The sequence below is a fragment of the Strigops habroptila genome, chromosome 10 (genome assembly GCF_004027225.2).
Source record: "Strigops habroptila isolate Jane chromosome 10, bStrHab1.2.pri, whole genome shotgun sequence".
NCBI classification, from domain to species: Eukaryota; Metazoa; Chordata; class Aves; order Psittaciformes; family Psittacidae; genus Strigops; species Strigops habroptila.
In genome coordinates, this window is record NC_046359.1 from 28,852,356 (window position 1) to 28,870,325 (window position 17,970).

The following is a 17,970-nucleotide window of genomic DNA, read 5'->3' on the forward strand; positions in this document are numbered from 1 at the left end:
TTTTGTAGTAAATAAATAGAACATTGTCATTCATTATTTCATTAATCTTAGGCAAATAACAGATTATCAGTTTTATGGAGTTAAGAGTAAACTAAAATGTAACCTTTTTAAAACAAAAACCTGCTCACTTGCCACAGAAGAATTTTGGATGAAATGCAGCTGTTGAGCAGTTGCTTAAAATAAATTGCATACTTTAAACCCACCAAGAAGATATATGAGGATTCAAAACTCTGTCACAAATCCTGACCTACTGAGAAAGAATGCTTAATGAAAAGACTACTGTACGTTTCACTGTATCCTTTGCAAGGAGGGTGAAATTCAGGTCAACAGGATAGAAAGCTTCCAGGACTCAGGAAACCTGAACAATCGATCACTGAGTAAACATTATTGCAGATACTTATGGAGAGTAATTGATCTTGAACACAATAATAGCCTTTATAAAAGGATTTAAATAAGTTGTAATGTTTCCATATCTAGCCTGGTATGATATATTGATAGTAATTACATATGAATTTGTGAGTCTCTGATTACCTTAATATATTATTTTTTTTATTTCATTGACATCAAAATATCAACCCAGACTTTTAAGGTGCAAAGGTTGATTTAAAATAGGAGGGGGATGAGTTACTTGGATGCTGTAGCAGCGTGTCTCAGCAAGAACAAAATACTGAGGTTTTAGAATAAAAATACAGAATGTTCTCATTTATGACAAAATTGAGGTTGAACTAATCATAGCCTAATAGTTTGTGGTTACCATATAGTTATTTGTAAAACTATCCACTGTCTTCACGTCTGGAAGCTTCACATTGTTTCAAAACACAAATGAATGCTCCCATCCATATGAAGTGGCTAAACTGTCAGTTATTGACTGGCACATGTTTTTATCCTTATATAAAGACCAGAGTGTTTAAAGGAAGGAATGCCATTGTCTAGGTCTTCTGGCCAAAAATATTTTTCTGCTTGCGGTGGCAAGCAGCATCTGAATGCCACTGTATCTGAAAGAAATTGAAATGTTTTTTTCCTTTTTTCACCCATAATCATTCCTGGTAGTCTCTCACACTGCATTTGGCAGAACTTCGTGCATTCATTTTCACTCCTTCCCTATCTACAGCCATTAAGCTTTTGCTTTATGGTGTGGCTTTTACACAGAGCAATGCAAAAGGGGAACATTTTAATATGTGGTTGTCTGAATACAGAAGTTGGCAGGCTGCCCCTGAAGCAGGCACAGTACTTGAAACTATTTATAAAAAAAATCAGTTACGTAGTTGACAAGATTTCTAGCTGCCTTTGTACCCTAAAGAGTGTGCATGCCTGATTTGGGCCATGGTGATGCTTTAGATTTATTCCATTACTGAAGGGAGGCAGGTAGCCTAATTAAGAAGTTAGCACTAATTCTGGTTTGGTTTTTTTTTAGGGCTGGCAGCTGACATGAGCCTTGTATATATACCACCTAGAGAAGTAATTGGAAGCATGCTATACTGGTTTTGCCCCTCACTGTTGAGAGTGGGCAGTTTTCTCCATCTTTTGTCTGAAAAGATTTAGCCTGAAAACTATTATCAGTGTTGCAGAGTGGAAACTCTCTCCTTCTTAACCCCTGTGAAAAATGATATCACTTGCAGTAGAAAGTACTAGTAAAAACAAAGTTGTGTGACATGTATGTGTGAAGAAAATAGTCTTAAATTTGTCAGTTTAGAATTAAGAGAGATTTGATCTTTTTAAGACAGGAGTAGCCAGATAATTAAGTATGTTTGCAAGTTCATGAGGGCACATCTGCTCATTAGCCATTATGAAGCAAAACATTTTAATATAATTTCTTATTTTTTAGGAAGATCAGACACTGAGACTGATGTGAGTTGTGCAAGTAACTCTTACGGAGGCTTTTTGCCCACCAGGCTGTCATTGCACTTCATCGCTGACAGGCAAACATACTTAACTATCTGGTGGGTTTGTCTTGTCAAATAACCAAAGTATGGAGTGAATTGAGACCACCAAACAGTTAAATCACCTTTCTTACAAAATGGCAGAAACTGTCCAACTGACAAGACAGGATTTCAGTAAATATGCTTTCTGTAACCTTCTTTATTTCTCATTGCATTTGGAGGCAAAGTTCATCTACATTAAAGTCAGAGGACCACCTAGGCCATCCTGTCCCTCTAAGCTTTAAAATTTTACATGGGTTTACTGTGTGGCAGCACAATATGTTACTGTCATTCCAAGTATTACAATAATGTTTTCTTCTTAATTGACAACTTGAAGCTTTGCATCTATCCAGTGTGCAATTCTTGTGATTTTTCTAAGAGGGTCATGTCATCCTGATCTTAATACCCTGTTTAATATTGAATAGAGTGGGGGGGGGGGTGTCATATTTTACTTAGACTACTGTATTTTAAGAATGACATCTCAAGCATTTCGTGTTTGGCCCTGCTGATTACTTTTGAGAAATCTGTTTTTCTGTCTTTGCCCTGCATGCCATCATATAATTTATTTTTTATTTGCTTGAGCAAAAGTGAAGCATACCTCAATAACTGTAGAAGTGCAAATGTGCTACCTGTTTCATTGTCAGTCTTCTAAAAATGCATTTTTTCTAGAAAAACATTACGTTCCTGAAATGTACTTTAAGCATATAAACAAATACTTTTAGGCAATACCTGTATCAGTGTAAAATATTTTAATATTAAAAAAAACCTTCTGAAATGTGTTGAATTAATTTTTAAGGGGAAAATGTAAGACCATCAGGTTTTACTGTCTCTGGCCCATGGTAGCAGACCTTGTACTTTTGCAGAGCCCTCTTGGTACAAGCAGAGTAATATTCTGCTTGTATTGTAAGAGTCCAGCCACATGGATCAAATTGCTAGAGCAGAGCCTCATAGCCCCCTAAAAAAGATCTATCTATTGCAGTGTGCTAGTACTGTAACAAAGAAAAAGTGGTTTTGCCTGGACAAGAGACAGAAATGTTGATCTTGGCTGAATTTGTGCCTAGAGAGAATGTGGACAACTTTTGCTTTTTCCCTATTGTGCTCTCTTTTATTTTGAATTCTAAAAGTTCTGGAATAAAATTGCAACTTTTGTGAGAATTCTGCACATCGGCTGTCCTGCTGGTGTTGTCTGTAGGAGCCACATCCCTTAAATCGTATAACGGACTGTTAGTTGATCTTTGCGCTTTGGTGTTGTGACTGTTAGGCCTCATCCAGGAAAGCACTTAAATGTCTACGTAACGTTATGCATGTGAATAGTTTTGCTGGTTCTGGTGGGAAAACCAACATGCATCTGTGCTGAAGTGCTTTGCTGGATCAGGTCCTACGCCTCCGCTGGAAGCCTCCTAGGGATATGACGGCATTGACAACCTAGCTATTATGACAAGAAGAGTCTAAATTTTACTTTTTAATTGAAGGTTCCCAAGAGAAGGTTATGCTTGGAAAATTCCTGTATCAACCTATCTGTGTAGTTGCCTATTTTTAAAAGATATAAAAGGAGATGTGGACAGTGAGAGATATTTGCTTTCAGCTTATCTAAAATGTAACTTTTGAAATATGTTTTGCCATTAAGTGGAACTAAAAGAAACTGAATTAAAGAAAGCTTGCTGAAAGACGAGTATAGAACCTATACATAGACATAAAAGCATTCAGAAGAAATACGTTGTTTTAAATGTCTCCTGGTTTGGATCAATACTACTTTCATTGGTGTTTTGTTCCACTTTTGTTTGTAAAGTGAGGGGTGATAGGTACCACTAGTATTTCAAGGTAATTAATATGAATTACTGTTACAGGAAAGCATTTCTGCAGTAAGCTATACTCATGTAACTGATAACCAGTGTACTTACACTGGTTAGCCTTTTGTGATTTTTTTTTTTTTTTCTTGACAAGAAGACATATGTGATTGCCTTTGAATTCAGAACTTCTCTATCAGAGAAGCAGCCATATCAGATGTCACCAGCACAGTGCTTTCTGAGCCTAGCTAGCAAACTGCCATTGTCAGCATATGTTGAAATGGATAATAAAGGATATGAAAACTCTTGCATGACCGAGCAGTGAACTTCATGTTAACTATGCATTTAGCAGTGCAAATCCTTAGAAGTAAAATCTCTAATGCTGCATTTAATCAATGAACTGTGTAGCTGTGGTCTGGGGAGCCTGCATAGCTGATAAATCGTAGAATCAACCAGGTTGGAAAAGACCTGTAAGATCATCAAGGATGATCATTAAGGAACTGGAGTACCTTTGATACAAGAAGTCAGGAGAACTGTGAGTGTTTAGCCTGGAGAAGAGGCTGCTCAGGGGGATCTTATGAATGTGTATAAATACCTGGAATAGCAAATTCAATCTAAACACAACAGAACACTTGTTTACTGTCAGAATGGTGAAACACTGGAATGGATTGCTTGGTCAGGTTGTAGAGTCTCCATCCATGGAGGTACTCAAAACCCAACTCTATCAGATCCTGGGCAACCTGCTCTAGCAGAGCCTGTTTCAGCAGGGGTGTTAGACGAGATGATACCTGTCCTCAAACGGTCTGTCCAACATAAGCAACACTGATTCTGTAAGCATGCTTAGATATTTATATTTATATGCATATGATAATCACAATCATGCTCATGATTTTTATACACATAAGTGTATAAAATCAGCTATTGACCACTGGAGATACTTCCAATTTTCTGAATTAAACATTATGTATTGTTGACCAAACCACCACACATATATATATCTATATATAATCACTCCTGACTCCTGCCTGTTCTTCCTCTAACCCTCTCTTGATTTGCTTAAAAAGGAATTTAAATGTAAAATAAATGTTAGGAAATATTTCCTGAAGTGACTGGTGCCAGCTGTGGGGCTGATGCTGGGGATAGCTTATACAGGATCACAGCTTTCTTCTGTCCCACCCCATTTCTCTTATTCTTGCACAAGTGCACATGGTAGGAAAAGCAGTCTTTGCAACAAGGCCTGGCTTTGGTTTTTTGTTGTTGTTGCTTTTGTGGTTTTCTGCTTTTTGAGTTTGGGCTTTGGTTTTGTGTGGATTTTTGTTTGGTTTGTGTGGGTGTTTTGTTTGTTTGTTTGTTTGTTTTCTGAAAGGCGTTTGGTCCTTTTTTAGAAAGGTTTTTGCAGTATCTCCAGGCACTCCTGTCCTTCATCAGTGTTCACTTCACTAGATGGAATGATTTTTCTAAGAGCTTCTAAGCCAGCTAACCTGTTTTGTCTTTAGTCAGGAGAAAAAGCTTGTAAACGTAACACTGGTAGAGTTGAATTCTTCTAGTTTAATACACATGGGAGGGAGCACAGTTGCAAATACTGAATGCAACCCAGTGTCTGCAGAATTAAGCCAAGGCTGAGAACTGACATTTGCAAGTAAGGTTGGGTTTGGTTTTTTTCTGAGATTTCAGTAATTAAAGAATTTCTCAATAAATGTAAGCTTAAAAAATGCAGTCTTGATTCAACATTTGGATTTGGAAGACCAGATGTTCTTACCATGTGCTTTTAACGGCACCAGAAATGTTGGAAATGGCTTTTTTTTTTTTTTTTCCTTAAACATGATTATAACAACGACAGCAAGTTGACATGTTTTGGTGCACAGTTTAGTAAAATCCAAGAACCATTTTCCAAGAGAACACTGAATTTTGTGGTTGAATTAGATGAATATATTATATAAAAGTATATAACGTATACCTTAACGAAATACTATATGAGATCAATAAGTCTTTGAACAGTTACTCCATTCTTTTTTAAATGTTTGTTTGTTTCTACATATCTGTGATTTAAGGTTCAAGGATATTTCAGAGTTTAATTTTAAATGTTCTGTGTACTTTTAGTAAGGATACAAGGGAAATATTTAGTGTACACAGTCTATTTATTATCTCTGTGCCCTGAAAAAACTTTTCTAAATGTCAGAATTACAGTTTGAAATCTCCTTAGGTCTTTGCTTGAGTTATTCAATTAAAATGCAAAATAAGACATTAATATGTAGAAGACTTAAAAAAAAAGCTAAAGCAATTACATGATTCTGACTTTTCATGTGAAACCCATAGTTGTTTTCTAATTCTATTTTTCAGTTTCCATAGCTAGACGCGTCCAAGACCCATTAGCTGAACTAGTGAAAATTGAGCCCAAACACATAGGAGTTGGAATGTATCAGGTAAGATAATATGTATGATTTAATCTTAAGTAATCTATCATGATACAGAGCAACACCAAGATATTGCTTTATAATTGTCAGCTAGTTATGTGTCCTTAAAGAGACATTTGTAGAGTTAATAGAATGGTAGTAAATACTTAGAAGACATAAACTGCCTCCTTTTTTAATCTCTGCTTTTAATGATTGTGATTGAGACTGAAATGGCTGTAGCCAGATGTATAGTCTATTAGAAACATCAAATCAGACAGGTAACCTGATATGTAAAGTTTTCTCTTCTTTGTATTGTTACAGCAATGGGGTTTTAGCTCTTTGTGTAGAATACAAGGAAGTATCGGTCCTCCATTTAGAAGCCATTAATTTGTACTATTAGGTGCATTCCTTCTTAGAAGTTTTTAATAAAAGTATCTGTTTTGAAGTCTTCGTTTACTAAAGCTGAATTAGAAAATGTTTGACCACTCATACATTTTTGTAGGTTATTTCTGAGAAGTAACTTCTACCTTCAAAGTGTCTTTACAAAGTGAATGGTATTGAGAAGTTATTGTCATTTTATAGCATATTGGCATCGATTCAGGAAAGCATTTATGCATGTGCTTAAGTCCCAAATAGAGAAGGAAAAAAGAAAAAAAAGAAAATTCAGCATGTGGTTTTCTCTGTGTTTTTGAATCTATAGAATGTAAGTAATTAAGTAAATTTGAAAGGCTGTAGCAGAATTCAGAACAGAAAGCATGGAACTGTCTGGATCTGTGCTTTTGGGTTAGCACATGAGAGTTAGAATTGAATAGAATGCAATTATTAGCCTTAGAATCCTTTACTGCCACTGCTAAAGGTGGCATGACAAAGAAAGGTGCTATGAAAAATTTCAAAGAAGTGTATACCCTGTTTTATTTTGAAGAACTGAGGTCCACAGTTTGGTTGGTTGAGGTAGTGCGCAGTACTGCCTTTGCAAGGCCTACTTCTGTCGCCACAGACTATAAAATATACTCGTGTTGCTTGCTAACTGAAAAACTTAGCAGTATAACTAACTTATATAATTAATCTTTCGGTATGAATGATACCATAGTTTTTGAGGAAAATTAGATTGAAGGGCTGAAAACCTGAATGTTTCTTTAACGTATATATGCAGAGTTCAGTGAAAACGTGCTTTAATGATGGCAGCTATAAATCAGGGGGTGGTCATCTGGCAGAAAGAGGAGCTTCAATCTGAAGCATAGCTGGTTTCCTTACTTGTGGAGATCCACTGCTGTTATTTATAACAATAGCAGCAATAAAAACAGTAATGGAAAATGGTACAAATACTTGTTGGTCCTTGCCTTAAGGAAAAAAGTATTTAACAAAAAAAAAAAATCTCAGCACGTTGAGAAGGTGGTTGGTGTTTTAAACAAAATTTTAAAAATATCATTCCAGTAATAGCTGATATAATCCCTCAGGTAAAGAGTATATCAGATACAGAATTTTATACTATCCAAGACAATTTGAAATGTTCTATTACATTTTAGTTTATAATCTAATTGCTGGCTGTAGCTTTTTAATTAATTTCTCAGATAAAATATGCAATCTGCAGTCTAGATCAGAGGTGTAACAGGCTTTTCACAGAAGTGGTTACTTTCTTAGCCCACTGTAACTGTACACCTATTTTTTAAACACCCTGAAATCAACATTTAAGAATCTGACAAATCCAGGTTTTGCCCTTCTTGTCCTGAAGGACATAGAGAGATTAGTCCTGCACTCAACCTCTGCCTCTTTAGGCAGAGGCAGGCTGGGACCATGTGTTGCTGCAGATGACTGTGGAAGCCATATAGCACAAGAAGTATGGTGGTTTCTTGAGGGACGGTTGCATGTTCACTGTATGTCGATCAAAGCACGAGCTCCCTGGAGGGGTGGTCCTGCTTTTTCTGCTACTCCTGCCTATGTGCCCCGATCCTATCCTGGTCCTGGTAATGGCTATGTGATGTCCTGGGTTGCCATAAGGGAGGGGCAGCAGTGCATGGCTTGGGAAGGAGTGGAGCTGGGGCTACTGCTTTCACAGCAGCCTGAATTTTGATGGACTTGGGATATGGCCTTTCCATCAGTTTAAGAAGGCCAGAGGGCCCAAACTGCTCTACTTGAAAGGCAATGACAGAGACATTAATTTTTCTGTCTCTTCTGGGAGTCTTTTTCTCAGAGGTTAACTAAACCGGTGAAGCAGAACCTGCCTGTTGAAGGCTGTAGCTTTTGCTAGAGGACTGTGGTACAGGAACATTCTACGTTCAGCTGAGTGATCCCCTTGGCCAGGAGCTGCTATTGCTATCAGTAGTGCTAAAGGAAAGTGGTTGTGTGTGTGTTAAATTTGCTGCTTGCAATATGAGCTTTCTCAAAGTCTGTGGAGTGTGTGTGGGCTTCCCCAAGAGTACTCTGTGTAGGGACTGCATCTTCTGTAGTTGCTGCTTCCATGGGATTTTGTATTCCTCCCATCTGGCCTCTTGGTACTTCACATGCGTATTTGTGAGAATATTACTGCTTTCTAGTTTTTCTAGTGCAAGTTCACCTAGCAAATCTGATCATTTGGATATTTCAGGTATGGAAATATGAGTTTCCAGGTAGCAGGACATCTCTGTAAATTGAGTCTCATCAGTTGGATGAGACTTGTAATTGACCACCTGCTTTTATTCTCATTTCAAGTTAGGGCTGAGTTTGTGCACTACCAAGAAAATCAGGTTTGTCAGAGAAAAATAAACAGGCCCTGGATCTCCTAACAGGTACTTCCTTAAACAAAGAGAAGCACAATCTGATTTATTAGGGCCTCTCTCAGACTAAATTCCAGTTGCCTGAAGGTCCTTGTCTTCCTTCATCTTTATCTCATTAGGAAAATGGTTCTTTCCTCCCAGACAGGAACCTAGCCAAAATTAATTTATCACCTTCAGGCCATATTACTATGATTTCTTCTGTAGTTGTACATGCAGATGATGCACAGACTCTGTCTGATACAGAATATGTTTGCCTTGCCACCTCCCCATGCCAGTTCAAAGCTAAATTCCTATCGGGGAAGAAGCAGTTAGTGGCCAAAGACTTTAGAAAACTGCAAACTGAATTTTGGCTGATGAATTACCACAACAGTTGTAATGGTCTTGGAAGATGTAGATAAGAGCTGAGAACAAAGCTGCTTCACAAAGATTGCGGTTAAGGAATTGAATTCCAGAGCAAAGAAAATGAATAAAAAATAAAAAAGATGCCTAAAGAAGAAAAAAGAATTCCTTCATCTCAAATAAACCCCCAACTTTTCATAGGAGAAGAAAACAGCATTAGCATAAACACTCTGTCTGCTAGTCCCCATCAAAGATAAATAGCCTCAAGTGAAAGGAGAATCAAATTAATAAACTTTTTAAAAGTCAAAACCTGAATCAGTATTATAAGGCAGAGAAAGGAGAAATAATGCTAATGGACTATGTTAAGTTTGGTTGATTTTCTGCTCTTCATTTAATGTGCAAAAGCTCTGGGTGCTAAAAAAACAGTAACCTCTAGGGAAAGAGCCAGCCAGTGAGTTGTAGTTGTTTAGGCTACAACTCACTTGTAGCCTAAGAACAAAATATGTAGTTTGTATTGAAGGATCAGAATTTTTGATGAGTCATGAATAATATTAAAAAATGTGCACCATATCTGATATTGAGAAAGCAACATCCTTGTTGTAGTCTTTATAAGTTTTGGAGCACAAAGACCTCCATGATGTATTTTTGTACATGGTAACATCTTCACTCTTTAACACATTTGGAAAATTAACATCCCAAAAGAATACTTAGGTTTTAACCTCTGAAGTGGGAGGATACTTGATTCCACATGTAGCTAGAGTATTTGCTGTCAAATAAATAGAATTTGTAAGCAATACTCTCAAGTAGCAATTCCTTCAGGGAAAAAAAAAATGGTTGAGCTAATAGCTGGTTCATTTTCAGTAGAATGCTTGGAAGGTCCTGATCAAACGAGAGCTTCAATAAAGCCCAATCAGAATGCCTAATAATAATGAAATTTGGAAATGCCTTTTCTGTCCCTCTTGTCCTTTTTCCTCCCTGTGTTCCTCTCATTACTGAAGTGTGTCAGTTGGATTATTACCTGTAGGACATCTTAATATTTCAGTTGCAATTTGATACACCTTTTAGGCTTGGGGTTTTCCCCCCAAAAGATGGGTATGTTTTATTAAATGGCAATACAGCTTTAGGGAACACTTATAATCAGATACGCTTCCTCCTTAATCGGACCGGTTCTGTCTTAATTATGTATGCAGATATAAGCCGCTTTAAAATTTACAGCCAGCTAGTTAATAGTGAGACAGCTCACTGAAGTCGTACCTCAGTTCCTGTTGGAAAGGAAGGAGGTTTTCCCTTTCTCAGGAAGACCATGTGAAATGCTTTCTGCCATCGCAAGCCATCCCTGCTAGGGTCCTTCCTTCCTTGCTTTGGTGCCAAATCATGCTCATGCTGATGAGGGGGAACTGGCTGACAGCGGTGGAAGGATGTTACCAGCCTCTCCTGCACATGGCTGAAACTGCATGCAGCCCTTTTAGTTTGTTACATTCTTTAATCATTATCTTCCTCCTTCTAAAGATGTGCATGGCATCACCATTGTCAAGTCTTTCTAAACCTCCAGTGGGTGTCTGTGTTTCAGGATGGGTATTAGAAAGGTGTGTTGTTAACCTTAGTTTTGACAGTAGTATCACTTATAAATTTTATTTTTCTGAAAGCCTGTCATGCGTATTATTTACTTGGGGCAAACTGACTATATATTTAATGCTTAATAGTTACTAAGTTTGGAGATACTTGGGAGGTAAACTCTAGCAACATTTTAGAAACCCAGGAATCAAAGGGGCCTCAAGGGTATCTCTAAGTACAAGACTACAGTTGGGTCAGCCTGATACAATTGTAGGCTGAACAAGCCTATGCATTATTTCTATTTGTTGCCTTTCCTTCAAGGAAAGCTGGTTTGTCCCTTGCACTGCAGCCTGTTCTTAGAAAACCCTACCAAAGATAACTTGGTAGCTTTATTTGTTAAGCCATTCTGAGGCTTAACAAAGTTTAGATATATTTTATTTTACTATCCAGACCAATATTTTGGGTAAACTATATGTTGTATTGTTTCTCTAATCGTGGAAACTTTAAAATTAGTGTTTAAATAGGAAGCTGCTAACAAAATCTGTGAGTTAGTGGTTGCAAACAAGAGTTGTCATGTTCAACATTGACCATTGCAAAGAATCGTGTGCTTTAAGAAAAGCACACAATGTCTTCATCTTTCCATAAAATAAACACACAGTTTTTCATGGTAAAATATAAAACACTTTGTATTCTTCTTGGTATCTGATTTTCTTATATGTCCTTCGTGTAGTATGCTTTTAATGACATTGGCCAATGGTATTGGAGCTGGCTGATTTTTCAGTCAGAAATGTACATTTTTCATTGAGTATTTAAGAACTTTATTTCACTTTTTTTTGGGGGTGGGGGGTAATTGACCCATAGGGTGTATGAATAGTTAAGTGTGTTACTTGGATAGTGTAAGAGAATCACTCATGTATGATGTGAGAATATGATGACATACGATGTGCCAGAGTGTCTTTTCTAAATCTCTGAGGTGTGATTGTCAAAACAACTTCAAACTTGAGCTTGCTTTATTAAGTTTATTAAAACAAATTTGTGTGAGTTTGCAACTTATATTTTTCTGGTTAAGAAATCGGGATGTCTTATTAGGTGAGCAGTGCTTTATATTGCATGATTCATGTAGCTGCTGTGGAAACTCAGTTCAGCAGGAATGTTGTTTGCTGGTCAGAACTGTAGGTTGCAGGTTTCAACACCCAGTTGACCAGCCTGTCTACAGAATGCTTCGGCATTCCTTCTGTATTACTGAATTTATACATACAGTTAGGCAGAGAACCTCCTGTGATAAAATTACAATTTTGTGAGCTTGGTTTTCTGTACTTTAGTTGAAATGGTTGTGTAAAGAGAACGTTTGCTTAAACACTAGGTATCTGTGGATACCAATGCTCAGTTCTATGTATCTCACAGTAATCAGACCATTTATTAATGAATGTGTATCACTTTTTTGGCAGTATATGGCAACCATTTAATTATGGGTGTAGCTAAAGTTGAAAAACCTTATAATAGTGGAAATACACTGGTGGACTAGAGTCTTACTGACATTGTAGGGTATCATTAGAGAAATCAACTATTCTGATGTTAAAAGAATTCCTAACCAACATAGACTAAAAGATATGTCACCATTATTGTAAACATAAGCATTTATGATAGTAACTGTACAAGTCTTGGGCTCCTTCTGTATTGCAGCTTGTCTCTGAATAAACTCACTGGGACTTGAAAGACAGGGACATGTGGGATAGTATTTCACAGTGCTCTTAACTGTGTTCCTCAATAAAGGAAACTTGAACCTCTTCTGCAAACCTGTAGTCTCCTGCAAAGAGACTATTGTCACAGAATGTTTTTGCAGCATACTGTAAGGGATTGCTTGCTTTGAAATTTGTGGAAAAGGGAAAGGAGTACTCAAAGTTTTAAGGTGTACAAAAACTTTTTCAACAGATGGGATGTGGTGGCTTTACCTATAATATATTGTTAAGGGGAGGCAAAAAACCCTGGTGTCTTGTCAGTAGGGAAAAAGTGTGTTCTTTTAAAGTGGATACATAGGCTGGTGAATATGTTTGTACCTAATGCAGGATTTTTAACGCCAGGAACTTACAGAATCTTTCATGATCATGTGGTAGTGGTGAAGCATTAGCTCTGTGAGAAAAGCAAGCAAAAATCATACATGGTTTTTTCCCAACGTCCTTTTTAGAGTAAATTATGTACTTTTCATTTTGAAAAGTAAAGCCCTGTGAACCAAGCCATCTGACATCCATGCGAGCAAAATCTTTGCAGACAGCTTTGTCATGGGGGAGGTAATAACCCTGTAATGTTTTTTGGATGCTTCCCCACTCCCGTGAAGTAGGTGTGCAAAAGTTAAGATTCCTTTCCAAAAAACTTACACCTCTGGCAAATTTGTGTAATTTAATCTTCAGCAGCAGTTTTGCTGGCTGCCAAGGATGGTTTATATATCCTGTAATTTGGCACAGCCTCTCGGGTTTTGTCTACCTGTTCTCTGGCTGGCAAAGAGAAATCAGCTGTCCTGCTGGCAAAGCACAATATACTTTTGCTAGTCTATTATGGCCAATTATAACAAAACAATGGGATAGAGAGGTAACAGTTGTGTTATTAATTATTTTAGCTAGTACACTGTATATATTTCCAAGAAAATTTGCCAGTTTAGGGAGGTGAAATGCTGCCCCTTTAAGGCAATGAGGGAAAATGTGTGTGTGTGTATTTACAAAGAGTGCAAGAGCACAGCAGTATCACCACCACATCTGCACATGTCACTCACAAAGCTGCCCATGGACTGCATCTCTTTTCACTGCTGTCACCAAAAATGCACTGTATTGAGCATTTGAAAACTTGTCAGAGACGTGCCTTTGTAAGCAACCTGAACTGCAGGTAAATTTTAGACATTACTGCTAATAATCCCCCTCTTGCATTGCTGCTCTTTATTATTAGAGCTTGTGTCTGCATATGTGGGGTTTTACAGAGCTGCTGAGGTTTTAGCAAGAGTAGAGAAGCTTCAGTAGAAGTGTTGGTATACTGAGGTGGGATGATCTAAGGGTGTTGATAGGAAACAGCTGCTGGCCAGATTTGCCCTCCCTTGTCAGTGTGTTTCTGATTGCTTAATTACCAGCTTTCTTGGCAGAAGTTTGTTAGGAAGTTTTTTTTTTTGCCGTATGACAACAGAATTGGTGCAAATTCTCCTCTGTGATTTGCGCTCTAATAGGATTAAAATTATATGTGTTATTGTTCACAAAAAAATAGGTGTAAAGGTCCTTTACTCCAGATGACTGCAAAAGTGGCAGATAGGAACTCCTGAGCAGAATTGCCCAGGTACAGGGTACCCTCTGTGCAAGTTGGATTTTCTTTTTGCGTCTCTCTAAAAGTACTTTGGTAGAGTTAGTTAAAATGCAGTCAAGTTGAGTTTCGATCCAGCCAGGCAGATTTAAACTCTTCTGAGAGACTGTTCTGATGTGGGAGCCAAGTGGCAAGAGGTGCAAAATGGGAGTCGTGAGGCTGGGATCCTGCAAGTCAGCTTGATACGGCTTCTCTGTGCATCGCTTTGGAAACATTTGGTTGACTAAAAGCTGATACAGAAAAGAGGAAAAAGTCTATCTTTCCAAAAGTATTTTGACTGAACAGCTTCCGAAATGTGTGAGATGCCGTTGGGTTTCCTGTTTACATTTCAAGTGTTTAATAACCTTAAGCAAAAATACACAGTTTTAGCATTGAAAAAGTGTTCATCTCCTTTCATCTAGGTTTCAATTTTTTCATAACTTTAGTACTTTACAGTTTTGAAAAGGTCTTTAAAATACTCCAGTAAAAATCAACCAGCGAGCAGCAGATTACTCTGGGCCATACCTATATCCATGATGTGATCTTTGTTCTGTGAAATTGTTTCAGGCTCAAACATTCACCTTTTATGTGGAGTAAGTTAATCTTTAAGATGCTATATTACAAATTCTTGTCAGATTTTAATGCAAATATTATAATTATAAAACTGATTAAACTATGACCATAGTAGAAGCATTTCTTTAGTGTCCAAAGTCAGCTAAAAGTGGCAGTGGAGATGTGAATCACTTGCTTTGAATGTGCGTGGGGGGTCAATTTAAACATCACGAATGTAAATATTATTTGTTAGTGAAATTCCATAGTCACTGCTTGCTGTGCAGTGGTCATCTGTTGCATCTGTTATTTTGGTTTCATGAGTTAACAGTATATTCATTTGGCTCATAAGGAAAAATACTACTATTTTTGTATTTTTGAGTGATTCCAAGTGAGTTCATAGCACGGTGGCTGTTGACTTGATATCTGAAAGTCTGGAATCAACAATAACTTTGTATTCACCTTCAGTAGGAGACTATAAGTGGCAATTAAAATTGTTATGATATTTTAAACCTATAAATGATTTGTTAATATGTATGGTTCTAGTAATATATAAAATAACCTGCTATACGTAATTATTCTAACTTAATTCGAACAAATATCGAATTATGGAATGCTGAAAGAACTCTTTCATAGGTTCACTTGAGCTATGGATTAATTTTTCTCAGTATCTGTTTGCTATAAAATGTAAGCAATAAAAATCATATGCTTTAAGCTGCAGTGTGGTGTTAGTGTACATATTTTTTTTAAACATTGGATCTGTGATCAATGTTTTCTTCGCTTCCTTAAAGATGAACTTAAATTAATGTAGGATGAATTTAAGTTAGTGTTGCTGTTCCTCATAATATTTTTGACAGATCTATTTATGTCATTAAATAGATACTACTGAAAATTGTAGTCTCTTCAGTAAAAGACAATATAACATGCAAGATTTCTCTTATGTTTTGTAACTTGTTGCTTTTTAGATTATCTTGCTAATAACACTTTTCCTAATAAACAGTTTGAAAAAAATCATTTTAGAAACTAAAATTATGTTTCGCTAGACAGTGATTAATACTTGTGACCTTTATTTTTGTATCAGGAACATAAATATACACTTTTTTTCTGTGTCAGTCATTGTGTAAGATTTCATCTTTGTTCTGCTTTCCATTACATACCATGAATTATATGAAATTAATTTAATCGCTACTCCAAACAGAAATTAAATGTGCCCTAATCCAGAGTTACGTTGTTTGCTTTTACAACTGTAAGTCATAAGTAATTAATTTTCCTTGGAAAATTAATTCACTTACCATTCCCAGTAGCATCATATGTTGACACAGGGTTATAGATAGTTTAATATTTTTGTTCGGCATGTTGGCCTCAACTTTGGAAGACCTTAAAGCAAAACAAATTCAAATTTACTCAACTGTATATAATTCAGGGTTATTTAAAGTGAATGTTGTCTTTATTGCTGTCAACCAGCTGACGATGATGATTCTAAAATTGTATTCAGTCTTCCAGAACACTAAAGTCTATGGACAGATGTGAATTATTTCTTAAAAAAAAAAAAAAAAAATTTGTTTTACATTAGACATTTGGATAACATGGCCGCTGGAATGCCATCAGTAGTAGAAACATTTAGCTCCTCAGTGAACATAACTACATACTACAAACCCTTGGGCTAGAGGCAGATTTTCTTCAATGTGCCTTATATTGCATGGGACATTATTAGGTGACACATTAGTCCCATTGCACTCAGAAATTTCTAAGTTGATTTAATTTGGAACATTAATTTGTTTCCTATCTTTTTGTGTACGGAAGGGCAGCTGGTTGCAGCACTGAAGGGCAGTGTGGACACTTGTGTGGGTGGCCCTGCTGCCTACAGCTGACTGTCCTTGAGTCATTGAGGCATTGAGCAGAGTGGGCCACAAGTCTTCTGGAATGAGAGAGGCAGCTTTTCAGTCTAATCTTTCAAGTTTGCCAGGAGGACTTCTCTTTTTTTCTTTTTTTTTCTTTTCTTTCTTTTTCGTGGTGTTGGTTTTTTTTTGGGGGGGGTTTTTTTTTTTTTTTTTTTTTTTGGTTGTTTTTTTTTTTTTCCTGTGCAGCTCCATAAAACATGGTGTTTATTACTTTGGTTTATTTTTATTTATTTAAGTCTTCCAGCTGAAACTCCAGTGATGGCAGTGTTGCAGTTCAAACAAGCAAGGCTTATTTTATAAATGTCCCTTTGTGGGTTGGTGGCTGCATTTTTGCCTGAATGCAGGGGGTCAGTATCAGTAGCATTTAATTTAGAATTTTGGGGGTGGAAAGTAGAAATTGACATTTAATTCCAGTGTCAAGTTACTGCTAGATCAGGCATAAAAATATTATTGCATTAGTAATCAGAGGAAGAAAATAAACTGTGAGTGCATTGGCAATATACAGTCGTATGGCAGGCTTGTGTATAATAGCACAGTAGATGGAAGAAAATACTTTTTCACATGCTTTTTTCACCACAACACATTTTTATCAAGTAAAGAGTGTACAGAAAAGATTTCTACTAATAGAATTAGATCCTACTAATAATGCCTGCAAAGGTAAATTCATCTGTATGTATCAAAATTGGGTACAGATAAATATGATCACACATCTCATACAATCTCTGACATTCGTGCATGTATATGCAACATCAGTGAATGTGTTGACAGAGATCTCCATTCAAATGTGGATCCATTAGTTTCAAATTCAGTTATTTTGAGTTTCCTGGTTCTATGTAACAAATGTAATGCTATTGTATGTATCTGTTAATGTAATAGGTTTCATTAGGTATTGCTAGCTGTTTCATTATTATGGCTTAATTACTTTCAAAAGGCTTCACTGTGATATTTAAAAACACAAAATCTCCTGCAAAGAAAACATCAGTCTGGTGAACTGAGTTTGGCCACATACTTCTCCTTGACAGTCAGGTGTGTTGCTGAAGCTGCATCTTATCCACTGCACCCAGCCGTTCATGTCTTCCTTACCTGGTTTCAGCTTTAGCAAAATGCAGCTCTTACCAAGCCTGTAAACGTTGTTCATTTCTTCGTTTTCACCTACTCTGTACCTTCTTTCTCGGGAAAATGAGAAGCAGCACCAGTTCTATCCTTTCTTAGCTTTTTTTGTAGGAGCTTGTGCTGATTATGCATACAAGCAGCAGGCTGAGGACACCCTGTCCTGTGTTTCAGCATTCTTGTTGCAGGCACCCCTCTGTGGTACTGTTACCTATTTAATGTATGTAAAAAAGGTCTTGTGTATAAAAAAAAATTTGAAAGCCAACAAAAAGCTGTGCTGTTCTTACAAATTTCTTGGCAGTGGGAGTTTGTGTTTCTTTTGGGAATATTCCCATTCATTTTATGAT

General features: G+C 36.8%; 1 protein-coding gene across 6 annotated transcripts in view; it reads left to right on the forward strand.

The window, feature by feature from the left end:
- Positions 1-17,970, forward strand: part of SRBD1 (S1 RNA binding domain 1) — a 134,047-nt gene that overhangs the window by 75,132 nt on the left and 40,945 nt on the right. For all 6 annotated transcript variants that reach the window (XM_030499711.1, XM_030499708.1, XM_030499713.1 and 3 more), the window contains one exon: positions 6,047-6,129. In XM_030499711.1, the coding sequence (XP_030355571.1) occupies positions 6,047-6,129 (83 nt within the window). The remainder of the gene's footprint in view (positions 1-6,046; positions 6,130-17,970) is intronic.